Source organism: Lissotriton helveticus, chromosome 1_1 (assembly GCF_964261635.1).
Source record: "Lissotriton helveticus chromosome 1_1, aLisHel1.1, whole genome shotgun sequence".
Taxonomy (NCBI): Eukaryota; Metazoa; Chordata; class Amphibia; order Caudata; family Salamandridae; genus Lissotriton; species Lissotriton helveticus.
The window spans coordinates 1,382,916,352-1,382,931,384 of record NC_136057.1 but is presented as its reverse complement, the minus strand read 5'-3'; the positions used below and the strand labels follow the sequence as shown (position 1 = coordinate 1,382,931,384).

Below are 15,033 nucleotides of genomic sequence, written 5' to 3'. Positions count from 1 at the left end.
CTGTGACTTCTCATGTGGCCAAGAATGGGATGGAGGGTGGATGGTAAGAGAGGAAGAGTGTGGGGTAGGGGTAGAAGCAAAGATTCAGAGATGTGTTAAGGCCTGGGCAAAGTACGCAATTGCCCAGGGCCACCACCTTCCCCAGCACCTTTGGGAAAGTGAAAGTTGTCTCTGTTTGACTTCTGTCTATTCTATTTCGTTAGTTAAACCTCTTACTTTCCTTAGCTATCTCTACCTCTGACTCTGTCTGACCCAGTATCACATGAATGATATGTGGGCCCTGTGCAAGACCTATTTTAGCTGTTTTTGTGTGACCCAATTAAACTTTAACATATAATTTAGTATTGTTTGGCATTGTGGCGTTTGAATTAGCATAACATGGGTAATACAATTCAAATGTGTTCAGTACAGGCGCCCCCAAATTACATCTTGCCCGGGATCCCCAAAATCCTTATGATGACAATGCAAAGATTTAGGCATATGACTGAGATTCGACAGGGTAGAGGGCAAAAGATACTATGCTTATATGTATGTAGTACATACAGAGGGCAAACCCAGGTGAAAGCCAGTGGAGTGCTAAACAAGGTCAAAGGCCAAGATACAGTCAACATGTGATGGGCAGCAGGTTTCTAAGAGCGAGACTGGACTACTATAGCATTGAGATGTTATGTTCTTTAAAGAGGTGTTTCTTCAGCTCTTTCCTATGGTGAAGCAGAGTTGGGCAGTCCTGATTAAGGGGTGCAATGTGTAATAAGTACCAGGGATGTACTGTGCGAGATTATCAGCCTGATCTGGGAGAGGGCAGAGCCAGGCATTTGGGGGCACAGTTTCTAGAGGATGTTGGTGTACTGTGGCGCCAAAATACTTCCCACAAAGGATCACAACAAATACAATACTGTGTTAACCGCTCACTCGCCCATGGTGAAGCATGCTACCCTTTGAACATGTGCTTCGGAACCCCAAATATAGCTATGAAGTGTTATATAAATACTGCCATGCAATACAATCCAGTCTGAATATCAGACGGACAAGGAGTGGGGCATTCTGAAAGACAAAAAAAGGGCAGTCAGAGGGCATGTCTCACACATTGTTATCAATTTTCTCTCCCCTCAGTCCATTGCCACAATAAATCGTTTATCCCTCATGCCGTTTCCACCGGGACCTGGCTCCCTGCTCCGGAGGCAGCAAGAAGATGGGTACCTCCCTTACATGAAGAGGTACAGTGCTTACTGCATCCTTTGGGGTGGTAGAGGAATCGCGACAGCGAAGGATGGTGCAAAAATGGCGGCGATGAGGGGAGCTGTGGGAATGGTGGCTGTGAGGCAGGAGTGATGGCAGGGAGGCATGAATGCCAGGTATGTGTGGGTGAAGATAATACCGATGCTCTGGATGTGAGAGGGCTTGCTGTAAGGTAGCAGTGTGAGGCAGGAGCGATGGCTGGGAAGTAGGAGGGATAGTTGTGGATAGTCGTGGGATCAGGGTGATGCTTGTGATTGTGAAGTAGGAGTGATGGCTGTGAGATGTCACATAAATGTGTTAGTCGAGAGCTGAAGAGGACAAGGTCAGAGGCGGGGTGAAGGCGGGCCCTGTGGGGTAGCAATATTGAAGAAGGTGTAGACGGAAGCCCTGAGCACTGGGATTTTTAATTAGAGGAAGTTTTAAAGTTATGGTGAACAGATATGGAGTGAGTAAAACCTCGAAGGGTATAAATAAGGAGGGATTAGAGGGACTGTGAGATTTCTCAGGGTAAGAGGTGAAGAAAGATGTTCAGAATGTCAAAGAAAGAGAATTATGCAAAGTTAAGTACCAGAGGGATAGGGTGTGGTTAGAAGTGAGAACTGTGAGGGATGAACGGGCTGCATTATCGATAGAAGGGTGAGTGTGGAAGCGGTGGTTGCATGTGGCGGAGTGCTGGCAGTGGAGGAATGTGTAAGAGTGTTGGGTGGCACAGGAGTGTCGTATATGGCGGCTGGTGCAGGGGTGTTGGTAGGGGTGATGGTGTAAGTGTTTGTGTTGGATGGTGTAGGAGTGCTTTTGGGGGAGCATTGTGTGGAAGTGCTTGATGGATAAGAGTGTTGTCTGTGTTGCATTGTGTAGGAGTGCTCGTGGGGGAGCATTGTGTAAAAGTGCTTGATTGCGTATGAGTCTGGTCTGTGTTGGCTGGAGCAGCAGTGCTGGTGGGTGGGCATGGTGTTGCAGTGCTTGGTGTAGTAATAGTGTTATCTATATTGCCTGGTGTAGGAGCGCTGTGGGGGGAGCATGATCTAGAGTACTTGCTGGTGTAAGCGTGTTAGGTATGGTGGCTGGTGTAAATACACTGGGAGTGGAGGGCGGTGTGGCAGTGTTGTCTGTAGTAGGTATGGTAGGTATGGAGGGCGGTTGATGTAGGAGCACGAGGTGCTGTATGAGCACTGGCTTCACGGCGATGAAGGACAGCAGGCTCTGGCTACATTTGTGAAGTGTTGTTAGCTGTGGCGTGGTGTTTGTTGAAGCGCCTAGTCTAAACGTTATTGCTGTGGCGGACTGTATACATATCACTGTTGTGGCAGATAGAGCAGCACGGGTAACTGTGTGGTGTGATGTCTGCTGAATTGTGGTCACGGTGGTTTGGGAAATGGGGCAAGTGTATTATTGTGAAAAAATGTGTAAAAACACCGGCTGAATGGAATGTCACTTTGAGTGACAGTGTAAACTCTGCCTGGTATCAGGTTGCACTTTCAGGCATTTACAGGTGATGGTTTCTGGCTGATTCTTGTCTCTTTTTCTTGCTCACAGCTATTCCTACGACTCTGGCTTCTTTAATGTTGAACGAACAGGTAAAACAAGCTGTTGATTTTCAAACCCTTACATGCCCGCAATACATAGAATGTCCACTTGATGTCACTGCAAGCCCACAGATAGCATAGTGCAGCCATGTTTGAAAGGCGTGAAATGATTTTTTGAACGACATAGCTGTTCTTCTGGGCCCACTGGTCTCGAGATTTGCATGCACCTCCTCCACTCAGGCGGACTGAAACCTGCAAAACCTAGACATGTCCACCAATGCAATATAGCAGCAGTTATGGCGTTAGAGGAATTTCTGCCAATAGTGACAACCCTTCCAGGCATTTTCAACAAATGATTTTAAATACTGCAAATTTAACTCCAGACTAGAAGTATGATGTCACTGCATGAGGTATAGAGAGGGAACAGAGTAGACTGAATAATGAGGCATGGTTTGGCAAATTGGGTATCATTATACCGAATTTTTTTATTTATTTTATTTTAACGTACATTACGCCAAATGGACCCTTCTGCTACAAACACAATACATTATTTCATTTTAAAAACACTATATACACCTTCAACGGCTGTTTTTAAAAATTTTATTCGCAAACAAGTAGTGATTTCGTTTGCCACCGAAGCACGGATACGGCATTGTATTAATACTGTCCATTCTGATTCCAAAAAAAAAATGGTTTAAGAAAAACATATAGTCTTACACTCAGCAAAAAACAGACCTACATGTGCCTTCTTCAGGTAATAAAAGGTGTCCCTCTTTTATTCTGCATATCTCATGCTTTAGAACAGCTGCAATGCAGCGCTGTGATTGGTTCTGAGCATCCTGGTTCAATGCTTAACTAGTTTGGGGGCCTGGGCTTGTTCTCCACATAGACGGTAATGCAGCCTGCATGGAGAACAGGGAAAGTGCGCATGACTGGTTTGGGTGGCCAGAGAGGGCAGACCAAACAGTCATTGCACACTTAGGAGCGGGCAAACCACTCCTCCCTTGCTCCGAGAGCAGAGCAGCCCTGCCCAACCACCCACCCGCTAAGCAGCTGGATCATAAAATGATAACAACTCAAAGTTATTATTATTTTATGTTTCCTTGACTTTGAAGTGCACTGTTTAAAAGCAGTGGGGCGACGCTCCTCCACCATAGCGGAAGAGCCACCCCTGACCGAATGCTTGAAAAGCGGGTGCCATGCTTAAAGCGCGTGCCCAGCAAACTTTTTGTATTAAGAAACATAAACGTGCACAGTGGGAGTTTGTTTTCTCAATACTGAAACCAAATGGCCACAACACAGAGGGAGTTTCTCCCTGTGCCTGGGAGCCGTGCTGCAGTTTCCCTGCCAGTGTCGTGGCAGAGATCGGAATGAATAGGCGACAGTTATGCCGCCCTCAGTAGGGAATGATGATCGCCACTGTAAACTGTCGCCAGGTGGGAGCTTTCCACCACTGGAGCGAGCAGAGGCGCAGCTGACGTAAACCTGGCGCCTCTACTGCTTGTAAATAGAGTGAGATAACTGCAAGCTTGACAGGAGGGACCACTGCCAATTACACCGGTGCCCCCCCCCCCAAGACACTCTAAGTAAAGCCCTGCATCATGTATGATGTTATCATTTATGTCATGGGGACTCATTTAAGGTGTTATGGTACCATTGCTTTAGAAATGTACTGACTTTGCAGTTGTGCATGGAGTGCATGGACATTATTTGAACACAATGTTTCCCACTGAGTTCTAACTTTCATCTGATACAAGAGAACAATGTTTGTCTGTGTCATGCGAGCCACGTTGACTGTCACTCCCACCTGGCTCCATCCTACAAATATTATTGGTGCTAGAATGAACACTGTTAATAAAAAGAGTTTTTAATAAAAAATATATATATTCTTGGTGCAAATCTTAATGTCCTTAAAAACCTCTGTTTTAGGGAATGTCAGGAACACGCCTCTGTACTCCTCCAGTATATCTCCCACGAGCCTCTTTAGCATCCCAACTTCCTGCGACAGCTGGGCTCACAGAGGAGTCCTCTGCAGGTAAAGTAACCCCTGGCTTGCTGTGTGGTCTTCTTCCCTTCTGTGTCCTCAAAGCCCTCAGCTTTTCTCTCTCTGTCTCCAGACAGCTGACCATCACCCTTCCAGCAGAAGATTTCTCAGGCACCCCGGGTCACACAGATCAGTGCGTGGGAGACACCATCTCCATAGTGGGCGGCAGCCACAAGGGTGTCTATGTGAAGTGGTTGAAGCCCGGCTCAGAGGCCGAGACAGCCGGGTTAAGAGAGGGCTGCCGCCTGTTGAAGGTAGGTTGCGGTCGGGAGACCCTTCTTCTAATCCTTTAGCTTACTTCTAGAGGGTGGGGTGTCCAACACAGGGCCAGGAGGGTCAGATCAATACTTATTTTTCATGATTTTCACTGACTCTGTAAATTAGTTCATTTCAACTGAATTATCTGTAAATATTTAGATATTCCAAAAATCTGGCGTGGGTCTGGCAGTACTGGACTTCATGCAATACAGTGTGATCTATGAACAGGGCTGGACTGGCATTACCGGGCATTGGGCATTTCCCCTGGAGTCTGGAATGGTGGGAGCTGGTTCTATAGCCAGGTGATGGCCGGTTTCGTTACTGTAGGCCAGTTTTGCAATGTTGCTGCACTATCGGGCCCCAGTAACAAAAGCAGCAGTGCTTCACACTTGGACTCCCCTCCCGGGGCTGGCATGACAAAATTGCCAGGGTTGCTTTGGCTTCCCAGTCCGGCCCTGTCTAGGAAGTTGTAAGACAAGTTTAAGATGTGTCTGAGGTTGAGCAAAAGACCATGGTGATATGTAAGCTTTTTTTGTATCATCAGATTAAGGGCCAAATGTACAAACATTAGGAATAAAGATTTCCTAATTGCAGTTTTCTCTGAATCACAATTATAAAATCGGTATTCTTAATTAGAAAACACATTGAGTTCCATTTAGGGATCATTGTGGGTCGCAAATCAACCCACGTCATGAATATTAACGAGGTATGTCCTAGTTTGCGACCCATCAGAAATCACAGCCATCTCAGGGGATGGTGGCGTGCTGAGGTCAGCACACCAACATTTCTGGGATTGTTTTTTAATAAAGCAATTTTTTTTTAAATTGCAGACCATTTTCCTTTATAGGAAAATAAGGCGCATTTAAAAAGAATAAAATGAAACCTAGAAGTTTCATTTTTTTAAGTGCAGGCAGTGGTCCGTGGGACCACTGCCTGCTCTTAAAAAATATTTGTATGTACATTCTCAAAATGGAAGGAGGTCCTTGCTAATTAGTTACCACCAGTTTTAAACAGGTGATAAAGTGTTACTGTTTTGTAACTGGAATTCGGTCACAAAAAAGTAATACATACAATACCGATTCGGTATTTGAAAGGGACGCCCTAAACACGCCTCTTCCAAATGCCAAATCACAAATGCTAAATGTGATTCAACAACAAGTTTCCAAATCGCATTTTGTACTTTTGGAAAAAAACTATTCTGGTCACAAACAGCTTGTTTCTGCATAGTGGGGCATTTGCGACCTGAAAAATGTTTTGTACATCTGGCCCTAAGGGCCTTATTTAGAGGTTGGCTGAGTTGGACATCTGCCAAAAAGTGGCAATTGGCCTATTCAGAGTATTTTGGTGCCATTCAGATCAATGCACTTTTAATACAGTGGATGGGATATCCACCAATGTTCACTGATGTCCTGCATCAGCTCATCGCTAGGAAGGCTGTAATGCTTTTTTTTTACTGGAATGGCACTGAGTGAAAGGCAAAGAGAGCACTGCACTGCAGGCGCGGTTCGTCCATTGGGGTGTGGGGGCGTAGCCCCCCCTGCCCGAAGCGCCGGCCGCAGCTCCCTCTGCGTTTTTGAGTTAAGACTGTGACAATCATGACAATAAATCAACATGACGTCAGACCGCCGGGCGGGCGTCATGTTGATTGATTGACATGATTGTACAGGCGGCAACACAAGCGCGCATGAGTGGGGACGGAGGGTGAATTTTTACCCGTGCCCACGCATGCACACTTGTGTTTTTGCGGCGTTGCGCATGCCCATTAGGAGCCCTAATGAGCGTGCTGCGGGCGAGAAGATACCTGTGCCCCTGGCGCCAGGATTGGCCAGGGGCGCCATGAGCCTGTGACGTGTGGGGAGCAGAGCCCAGAGGTGGCGCGGACCGGGACCGGCAGCAAGGTAAGAGTGTGTGTTTTTCTTTTATTTTAAAGTGTTTGGTGCGAGCGTGCGTGTATGCATGAATGTTTGGTGGAGAGTGTTGTGAATGGATGTGTTTGTGTGTATGCGTGTGTGAATACATTTCTTTGAGTGTTGTGTATGTGGGTCGGGGGGGCGTCGCCGCCGGCCTGAGTGGCCTGGGGCCCGCACTTGCAAATCAGTTTGCGCCCCACCACTGTAAAATGTCACCAGCCACCCCTGCTGCACTGTACTTAAAAGGTGCACATAGGGGCATATTTACAGTGGGATTGTGCCACCGGAAAGTCACTTTTTACAACGTTCCGGTGGCACAATGCTCTGCACCATATGTACAAAGTGGTGTTAAGCACTTTACATGGCTTAATCCCACTTTGTAAATATGGAACCCTTTCACACAGTTTTCTGTGTGAAAAGGGCATGCAATGGGAATTGCTGTGGGTGTTCCACTGTAACACCCATTGCTTTTTGGCGATGCCCCAGATTTGCAAAGATCTGTAAATCGGAAGCAGCACCAAAAACTAACACCATGCAAAAGAAGGCATCAGATTGGCGCAACGAGGAGAAATACTTTTATTTCCTTAATAATTTTTTTTGCCTATTACGTGTTTTTACTTTTTCTATGTGTGCTGCATTCTGCAGCACATATAGAAAGAGCAAAACAGCATTATTGAATGTTTATAATGCAGGAAGGGGCACCTTCCTTCACAGAAACTATCATTCCTTGCAACGCAGCACCCACATGCACTATGGCGCAAGGATGTATGTGTTAACGTTAGCGCTATTTTTAGCACCAGCGCAAATGAAAACACAGGGATGCACCGCATTGTTGTAAATATGGCAGATATCTTTTAAATCACGCATCGCAGTTTTGTGGAATTGCCATCGTGCTGTGCTATTTCCTTGTAGATATGCCTCATAGTCCTTAGTCATAGGCACGCCAAATATGACGTGTTTGAGTGATGCTAAATAAGATTTAGAGTTGGACCTTGGCACAAAAGTTAGTGACTGTTGTATTTGGTGCATGTTGTGAATTGCCTCAAGTAGACGATTGACCAAGGGGCAATTAGGTAATATGTTGATTTTTCACAGAAATAACATGTATTATATGTGCAAATAGCAAAGCCTTTGCTTTTTCCCCATCGCTCACGCTGTTTCGGCACCAGGATTCTACACAAAGCCAGGTCACTGAACGTTGTGTAACTTTATTTGCTCTGGGTTTGCATGGAATCTTAGAGCTTCCAGCCATTATTATGCTCTCTTTACATGAGCAATCAGGAGTTTGATGCAACGAAATGAAATGCTATCTAGTGCTGCACTCATGCCTACTTTTAGTGCAAAATACCTTTGCATGCAAATGTTGGTCGGTGCTACTGTTCGCATTGCTTTGTTTCTTGTCGCTTTGACGTGTGTCCCACGAGCAATCGAGCTATACGTTCGTAAAGCAACCTACCTATTCCCTCATCTTCTTTCCCCTCTTGTAGTTTCGGTCTTCAGACTTAGGCCCTCTATCCTTGGAGCAATGCACGAAAGAAGTGGCCCGCTTGTACCTCCAACACTGCTCTGACCCTGCAGCTCTGACCTTCCGGATGGACAAAGAGGGTGAGTCCAGGTGATGGAGGTGGTAGGAGTGTGAGAGTGGATCTTAAACAGGTTTGGACTAGGAAGAAAATATGCCCGCCAGGCTCCAAATTAAAAGCGGTCCCATTAGCAATTTAGATAGATTAAAAAGTGGCCCACATTAGCAAATCGGGGCATAGTTGAATGTGTGTAAAGACAAGCTGTGTATGTGATTTGCAAGGTATTGGAGATTCGTGCTTACCTCAAGCAATGTTTGTGGTAACCTCAGAGAAATCAAAAGTGATAACTGACTCGCCAGATCATAAGACAGTCCCACAAAAAGCTAAAAGCAGCCCATAAACTACCCTTTTAGATCAGCCTTCTGGCACTGCAGACTGCCCTATAGGGCAGACAGACTGTGCTCGTAAGGCGGACGCACTAACAGGGACATTTGGCGTGGTCTGGCAGTCTGAATGCAAGGGGTATGTTTTTACGTGGTTGTGCAATGAGAAACAGTGTCAGACTGGCCCTTCTGCTACTCTGGTATTTGCACGGTAGGCTGCAGGCTAGGGGCCTTATTTATGAAGGCCTTGCGCTACCGGTGCGTCACTTTTTCCCATTTTAAAAGTGACGCACCGGCGGCACAAGGCCTTCATAAATAAGGCCCTAGGGGTCTGCTTTCCGAGCTGGAGAGCCGCCATGACCCAGGCATGAATATCCCATTCTCCATTCTAGTCTCAGCCACCTCCAGTGTGGGGCTGGTTTGAACATTTTTGATACAGCTGATTTTGATGTCCATCCAAGATCTAGTAAGAAGTCAAAGTAAGGGGCGCTTGGGTGTTTTGGAGACTAGGTGCTAAGTGAAGTGTGGTGCTCAGGGCTGTTAGATTGAGGGTCATATTTACAAGCTCCTTTCTCCACCACAACATCACTTTTAGTGATGTTTTGGTGGCGATAGGGTTTCGTCTTATTTACAAGGCAGCGTTTGGCCACCTTAACATGGCTTAGCCTTTTCCATGTGTCTGACGGCCAGCGGCTGTCCGAAGTCATGGTGGGCATGTGCGGAGGAAGGCCGCTGGCCGTCCAAACTGCGCACGCGTATTATTTTTTCGGCACCGCGGCAGAATTTCTGCCGCAACGAAGCGGTTAAAGCTGCCTTGTAAATAAGGCACCCTCTCACGCTGTATTCAGGGTGAAAGCGGATGGCAACATCCATTGATTTTGATACTGCCCCCTAATTACAAGGGCACCAAAAATAGTAGGATGTGCCAAATTTAAGTCCAGGGAAAACCTGCTCTTAAATAGGCGAAACAAGGAGAAATGCTTTATTCCTCCTCGTTTTTGCTGTTTCCATGTATGCTGAGTCGTGTAGCACACATAAAAACAGCAAATTTCTATTGATTGTTTATGTGCAGAAAAGGGAGACCTTCCTGCACATAAAACAATCTTTCCCTCAACTCAGACACCCTTGCACTATGGTGCAAGGGTGCCTGCATTGGCGTTAGGCTGCTAAGTTTGCCGACAGCGCAGGGGAAAACGCAGGGCTGAACCACAATTGTTGTAAATATGGTGCAGTCCTGCATTTCTGAAATGGAAGAGCGTGGCGTTAAGCCAATGAGGCTAATGCCATGCTCAGCCACTTCCTTGTATATATGCCCCTTAGTTTTTGTGCTGTGGTGTTGTCTAGGGTGGGAGATCGAGCCAGGGTACAGTTACCAAATGTAGATGGGTAGGGGAAGAGCGACTCCTGGTGGCAGCTAGTGAGCTTCAGTGGGGTGAAACTGGGTAAATCATCAGGGTTTCTGAGGCAATTCAGTTTTAGTTTGGTGGGCCAGATTACATTTTTGGATTTGCGATCAATGAGTTCATTTTAACCAATCTGAGAGGATCGTGAGGCACAGTTACAGTAGATTCAGTGTTGGAGTTCAGATAGTTTGAGTTCCAGAGGAGGTGAAGTGAGTTTTGTTGAGGTAGATTAGCAGATGTTCAGTCTGAGGGGAAATACAACTGCGTGCTGGTGTGATACAGCCGAAGGGAAGGAACATGAATGTACATTTCAAAGATACAATATTAACATTTGCACAAGTGGGAGCTTATATGACTACCATTGAGGCATGATGTACCCTTTAAAATGTTTTTATTGCTCGTATTCCAACAATTGCCATGCCAATTTAAACACTTAATAACTTACTAAAGTAAGGCATTGTTCCTGCCTTTATCCGTGACACTGGCAAAGGCTGGAATTAGTGGCAGTAAGGGGATATGGTACTACCAGGAAAATGCAGATTGATGGCATAAGCATGACTGTGGTCCTGGCAAGTCCCCTTATGAGACTGTGGATGAGATAGTTTGTGGCAGTATTAGGGTTGCCATAATTGTAGCACCCTTTGAAGACTGGGGGTCAACAGATTAGTGGTGACAGTGGGAACAAAAACCTAGACGGATCCTCTTTGAGACTGCAGATCATTCCGAGGGCTACCTAGCAGGAAAGGCATGCAGAGACAGAACGATCTATTCATTAGTGTAGTGGAGCTCAACCTTGAATAAGATAAAGAGAAACAATCAAGGCTGCTTTCTGCTGAGGCAAAGATTATGAGACAGAAGCTTGCTTTCGATCATGGTACAAAATGGCCGCTGAATACAAAATGTTGCCGCAAATGCTAACTTAACTCGCACAATGCTATAAGGAGTCGGCCTGACATATTCTCAGACTATGATATCAGCAATCCATTTTGCATGACTGGGAGTCATTCCAGTTGGTGATAGATATAAGATTCTGATGACTTTAGTTCCACATGCCCCTTCCTGCATGCAGAGATAATTGTTAATGGTGAGAGCAGTGTCCTCAGGGTGCACATGGACAGCAGCTGCATTTCTGAAAGGTTCAGGTTGGTCTACCAAATATGGGCTTTTGTTAGCAGGGTCTTTTGAAAAACTGGTGATGAGCCCAATTTGTGACAGTGGGTGGATCATAATGCCCCAGTGAATCTGGATGCCATTTAAGGGCAGAAGCGGTAGGAGTTGGGACCCATCTGGTTATGAAAGTGGTTGTAAACCCGAGGCTCTCACCACTTAGACAAGCCATCACTTACATCACTACCACACAGAGGGAGCAGAAACACATACATGTTCATGGATCAGTCCCTTTACAGGGGAACCAGCAAAGGACCGATGGGCCAGTCATCCAGGAGGCAAAGTAACCGATAACCAGGGCATCACTAAAAGTCACCAGAGGCTGCTACTGCATCTTATACTTCCCTTCAGGGCCCCTATGCCTGGTTTTTATCTTTATGTCAGAATCTTAAAAGTTATTTTTTAAATTTATGGTAGGTTTCTTATCCATTTCATGAGATTTAATTACAACCAAAGACTGCGTGATGCCACTTTTTGTAAAACTATCACTGAAAAAGGTAAAGTAATGTCTACTTCGGTGATGTCATTGGGACAATCAAATAGATTGTGATGTCAGTTTTCCTAGCAGAGTAATTTTTGTGTAAAAATATAAGTGAAACTATTAACTGGGTGGCCGTAGACAGATATTAATATAGAGTGGTGAAGTTGGAAAACAACTATACTGCTGGTGGGGGTGTTGATTCCATATCAATGTTGGAAGTGGCCTATGGTGACATAATCAAAGACCTTTGGCGCCTGCCCTAGTGTACCAACCTCAGTTTCCATCCACTTTTCCCTTGCCTTCAAGGCGAGTGACAGCCTGACATTGATAGAGTAGTGCATACCCTGCCCTTGAAGGAGGGGTTGTGGATGGTTAGACAAGGAAGTGCCAACAACCACTCAGAAAAGTGGCCATCCCTATGCAGTTCAGAATCCATTCTGCAGTGCTTGTCAAAAGTATGCAGGGACACTCACGTCGCCATCTTGCAGATCTCTGCAATAGGAACTCCTCCGGCTAGGGGCGAAGTCGTGGATTTGGCCCTGGTGGGATGAACCCTAAGTCCCTGCAGAGAGTTGTTCTTGGCTGAAGCATAGCAGGTTTTGACAAATAAGTTGATCCATTTTGAGAGGATCCTTTTTTGAACCACTTTTGCCTTCTTAGCACCACAGTAACCGACAAAGAGATAGTCATCAAGTCGTATGTTCTTAGTGCAGTCGAGATTCTATCTGCCCATACATCTAGCGTCCACTCCTTCTTTGTGGGATGGAAAGGTTAGAAGGTTCAGAAGGTTCAGAGGGTCATCGACTGACCCAGGTAGAAATGTGTCACCACTTTTGGCAGGAAAGCAGCCCTGATTCGCAACACCAATTTGTCTAGATAAAAAGATGTAAAAGTGGGATAGGAACTGAGGGGCATATTATCAAGGGGGTTTATCTCCGCTTTTTGGCTTTAAAAGCCAAGAAAGCGGAGATAAAATTATCTCCCTATTACCAAGCTGTCGCTAACACCAGTTAGCGACAGCTAATAGGAGATAGCGACCATCTTGGGCCCCGCTTTGCATGTCAGTGATATTTATCACTAATGACATGCAAAGTGGGCGTGCCAAGATGTTAGCGACTGGAAACAGTCGCTAACATCGCTATCTCCTATTACCAACTTTTGGAGATATTCGCTCTAAGCGCGAATATCTCCAAAAGCTAACACCTGCCCTGAGCAGTTCTTAGCCATGTTATCCAATGGGAGGTGGATAACATGGCTAAGAGCATTTGCTCGATAATGCATGAATATCGCTGACTTTTCAGCGATATTCATGCATTGCGGGAGTTTTTTATCGCATTTGCGATAAACCTTGCTAATAGCAAGGTTTATCTGCGATAAAAATCGCCGATGTGCGGCGATAATGTTTGTCTCTAAACAAGTTAGAGACAAAAATTATCGCTAGTTGTTGGTAATATACCCCTGAGAGCCTGTAACTCGCTCTCCCGTTCTTATGGAACAACCAAGTAGGGGCTCAAGCGGAGTCTCTATAAGAAAAGTCAAGACTAAATTAGGCTCCCATTAGGGCACAGGAAATGGGATTGGAGGATACTGATTCATAAAGCCCTTCAAAAAATGCATGACAATGGTCCCACATGAGAAAGGATGGCTGGTCAGGCAGACAGAGGAATGTAGGTAAGGCCGCTAAATACCCTTTGACAATGCCTATTGCACAACCCCTCTGAGCAAGAGAAAGTGGTTGTTGCAGGACATGAGATAGCTTGGCCTCCAAGGGGTCTACATTATTGTCCACACACGTGGAGAAGTGCGGAAGAGCCACATATCACACCCTTCTTGGTCAATCCGGGTCATTGAGAATGACTTGGTCCCGGTTTGGTGAATATTCCTCAGAGCCCAAGGAATCAAGGGTATGGGGAAATGTGCAGTGTAGCTGAAAGTTCCATCTCAACTGAAAGGCATCCCCCAAGGCTCACCTCAACAGATAATGGAGGACACAGAACTGCCGGCACTGAGCATTTTCTGAAGAGGTGAACAAGTCCACGTGAGGAGTTAACCACTGGGCCAAGCTGTCCTGGCCTTACTCTGGTAGAAGACCCCACTCATGATTGGCAAGATAACACCAGTTCACGCTTTTGGCTCTGACATTCAGAGACCCCAGTAGGTGTTTGGCTGTGAGCAAAATGCCATAGTGGTGTGCCCAGGACCACAGTATCAATGCTTTCAGGCAAAGGAGTTGAGACCCCACTTCTGCTTGTTTGTTCATATGCCACATCACTGTTGTTTTGTCTGTCAAAATATGGACCGACTGACCTCGGAAGGAGAGGAAGGCCTTAAGCGCCAACTGAATCACTAGCAGCTCCCACAGGTTGATGTGACGGACCTGCTCTCATGGAGACTAGAGGTCTCTGATCCCCAGATTCCCCAGATGGTGGAGGCATCTGTCACTTTCCTAGTCACAGCTGGAGGGGAAAGTGAAGTCCCTCCGGTAGCCAAACCACTTATTCCCCCAGCATACCACTTCTGCCACAGCACTGGGGGACATCATGATTGAGTTTGATGTGTCTCCCCATAATGTAGCTAATGCCTCCAGAGGCACAACTGCAGGCCCTTCATGCAGTGGCGGTTTGTAGGGAACCGTGGCAGGGGTAGAAGGAAGGTGGGGGTAGGGAAAAAGAAAAAGAAAACTACCCTGGAGGTCGCTGTCGCAGTCGCTGCGTCCTCTCCAGCAGGAAGCACCCAGCCTCCCAGAATCCCTTGACCAATCACAACGCTGCCTTAAGCAGCGTTGTGATTGGTCTGAGTGCTGTGGTTAGGGGCTTGGAGGCTGGGCAAGTTCTCCACTAAGGCTGTATAATACAATCTGTGGAGAACATGCATAGTACGCATTACGGTTTGGCCGGCCCGAGACACCCGCCAAACCTTAATGCGCACTTTTGGTGTAGCCACAACTCCTTCTCCGGCTTCGACATCAGGGGAGGCCGGCCCCGCCCCGCATTATCAACGGGGTTTGTCTGCAGTGCAACTGCAATAGTAAAAAAAATGATAATAACGGACTGCTGTTATTCTCATTTCATTTTTACTTTGCACTGCTTTAAAGAAGTG

At 46.2% G+C, this 15,033-nt stretch overlaps 1 protein-coding gene across 1 annotated transcript in view; it reads left to right on the top strand.

The window, feature by feature from the left end:
• CARD10 (caspase recruitment domain family member 10) overlaps positions 1-15,033 on the top strand; it is a 243,474-nt gene that overhangs the window by 199,906 nt on the left and 28,535 nt on the right. Inside the window, exons 12-16 of the mRNA XM_078684000.1 lie at positions 1,114-1,217; positions 2,776-2,816; positions 4,695-4,800; positions 4,883-5,063; positions 8,465-8,582. Coding sequence (XP_078540126.1) covers positions 1,114-1,217; positions 2,776-2,816; positions 4,695-4,800; positions 4,883-5,063; positions 8,465-8,582 — 550 coding nt within the window. The remainder of the gene's footprint in view (positions 1-1,113; positions 1,218-2,775; positions 2,817-4,694; positions 4,801-4,882; positions 5,064-8,464; positions 8,583-15,033) is intronic.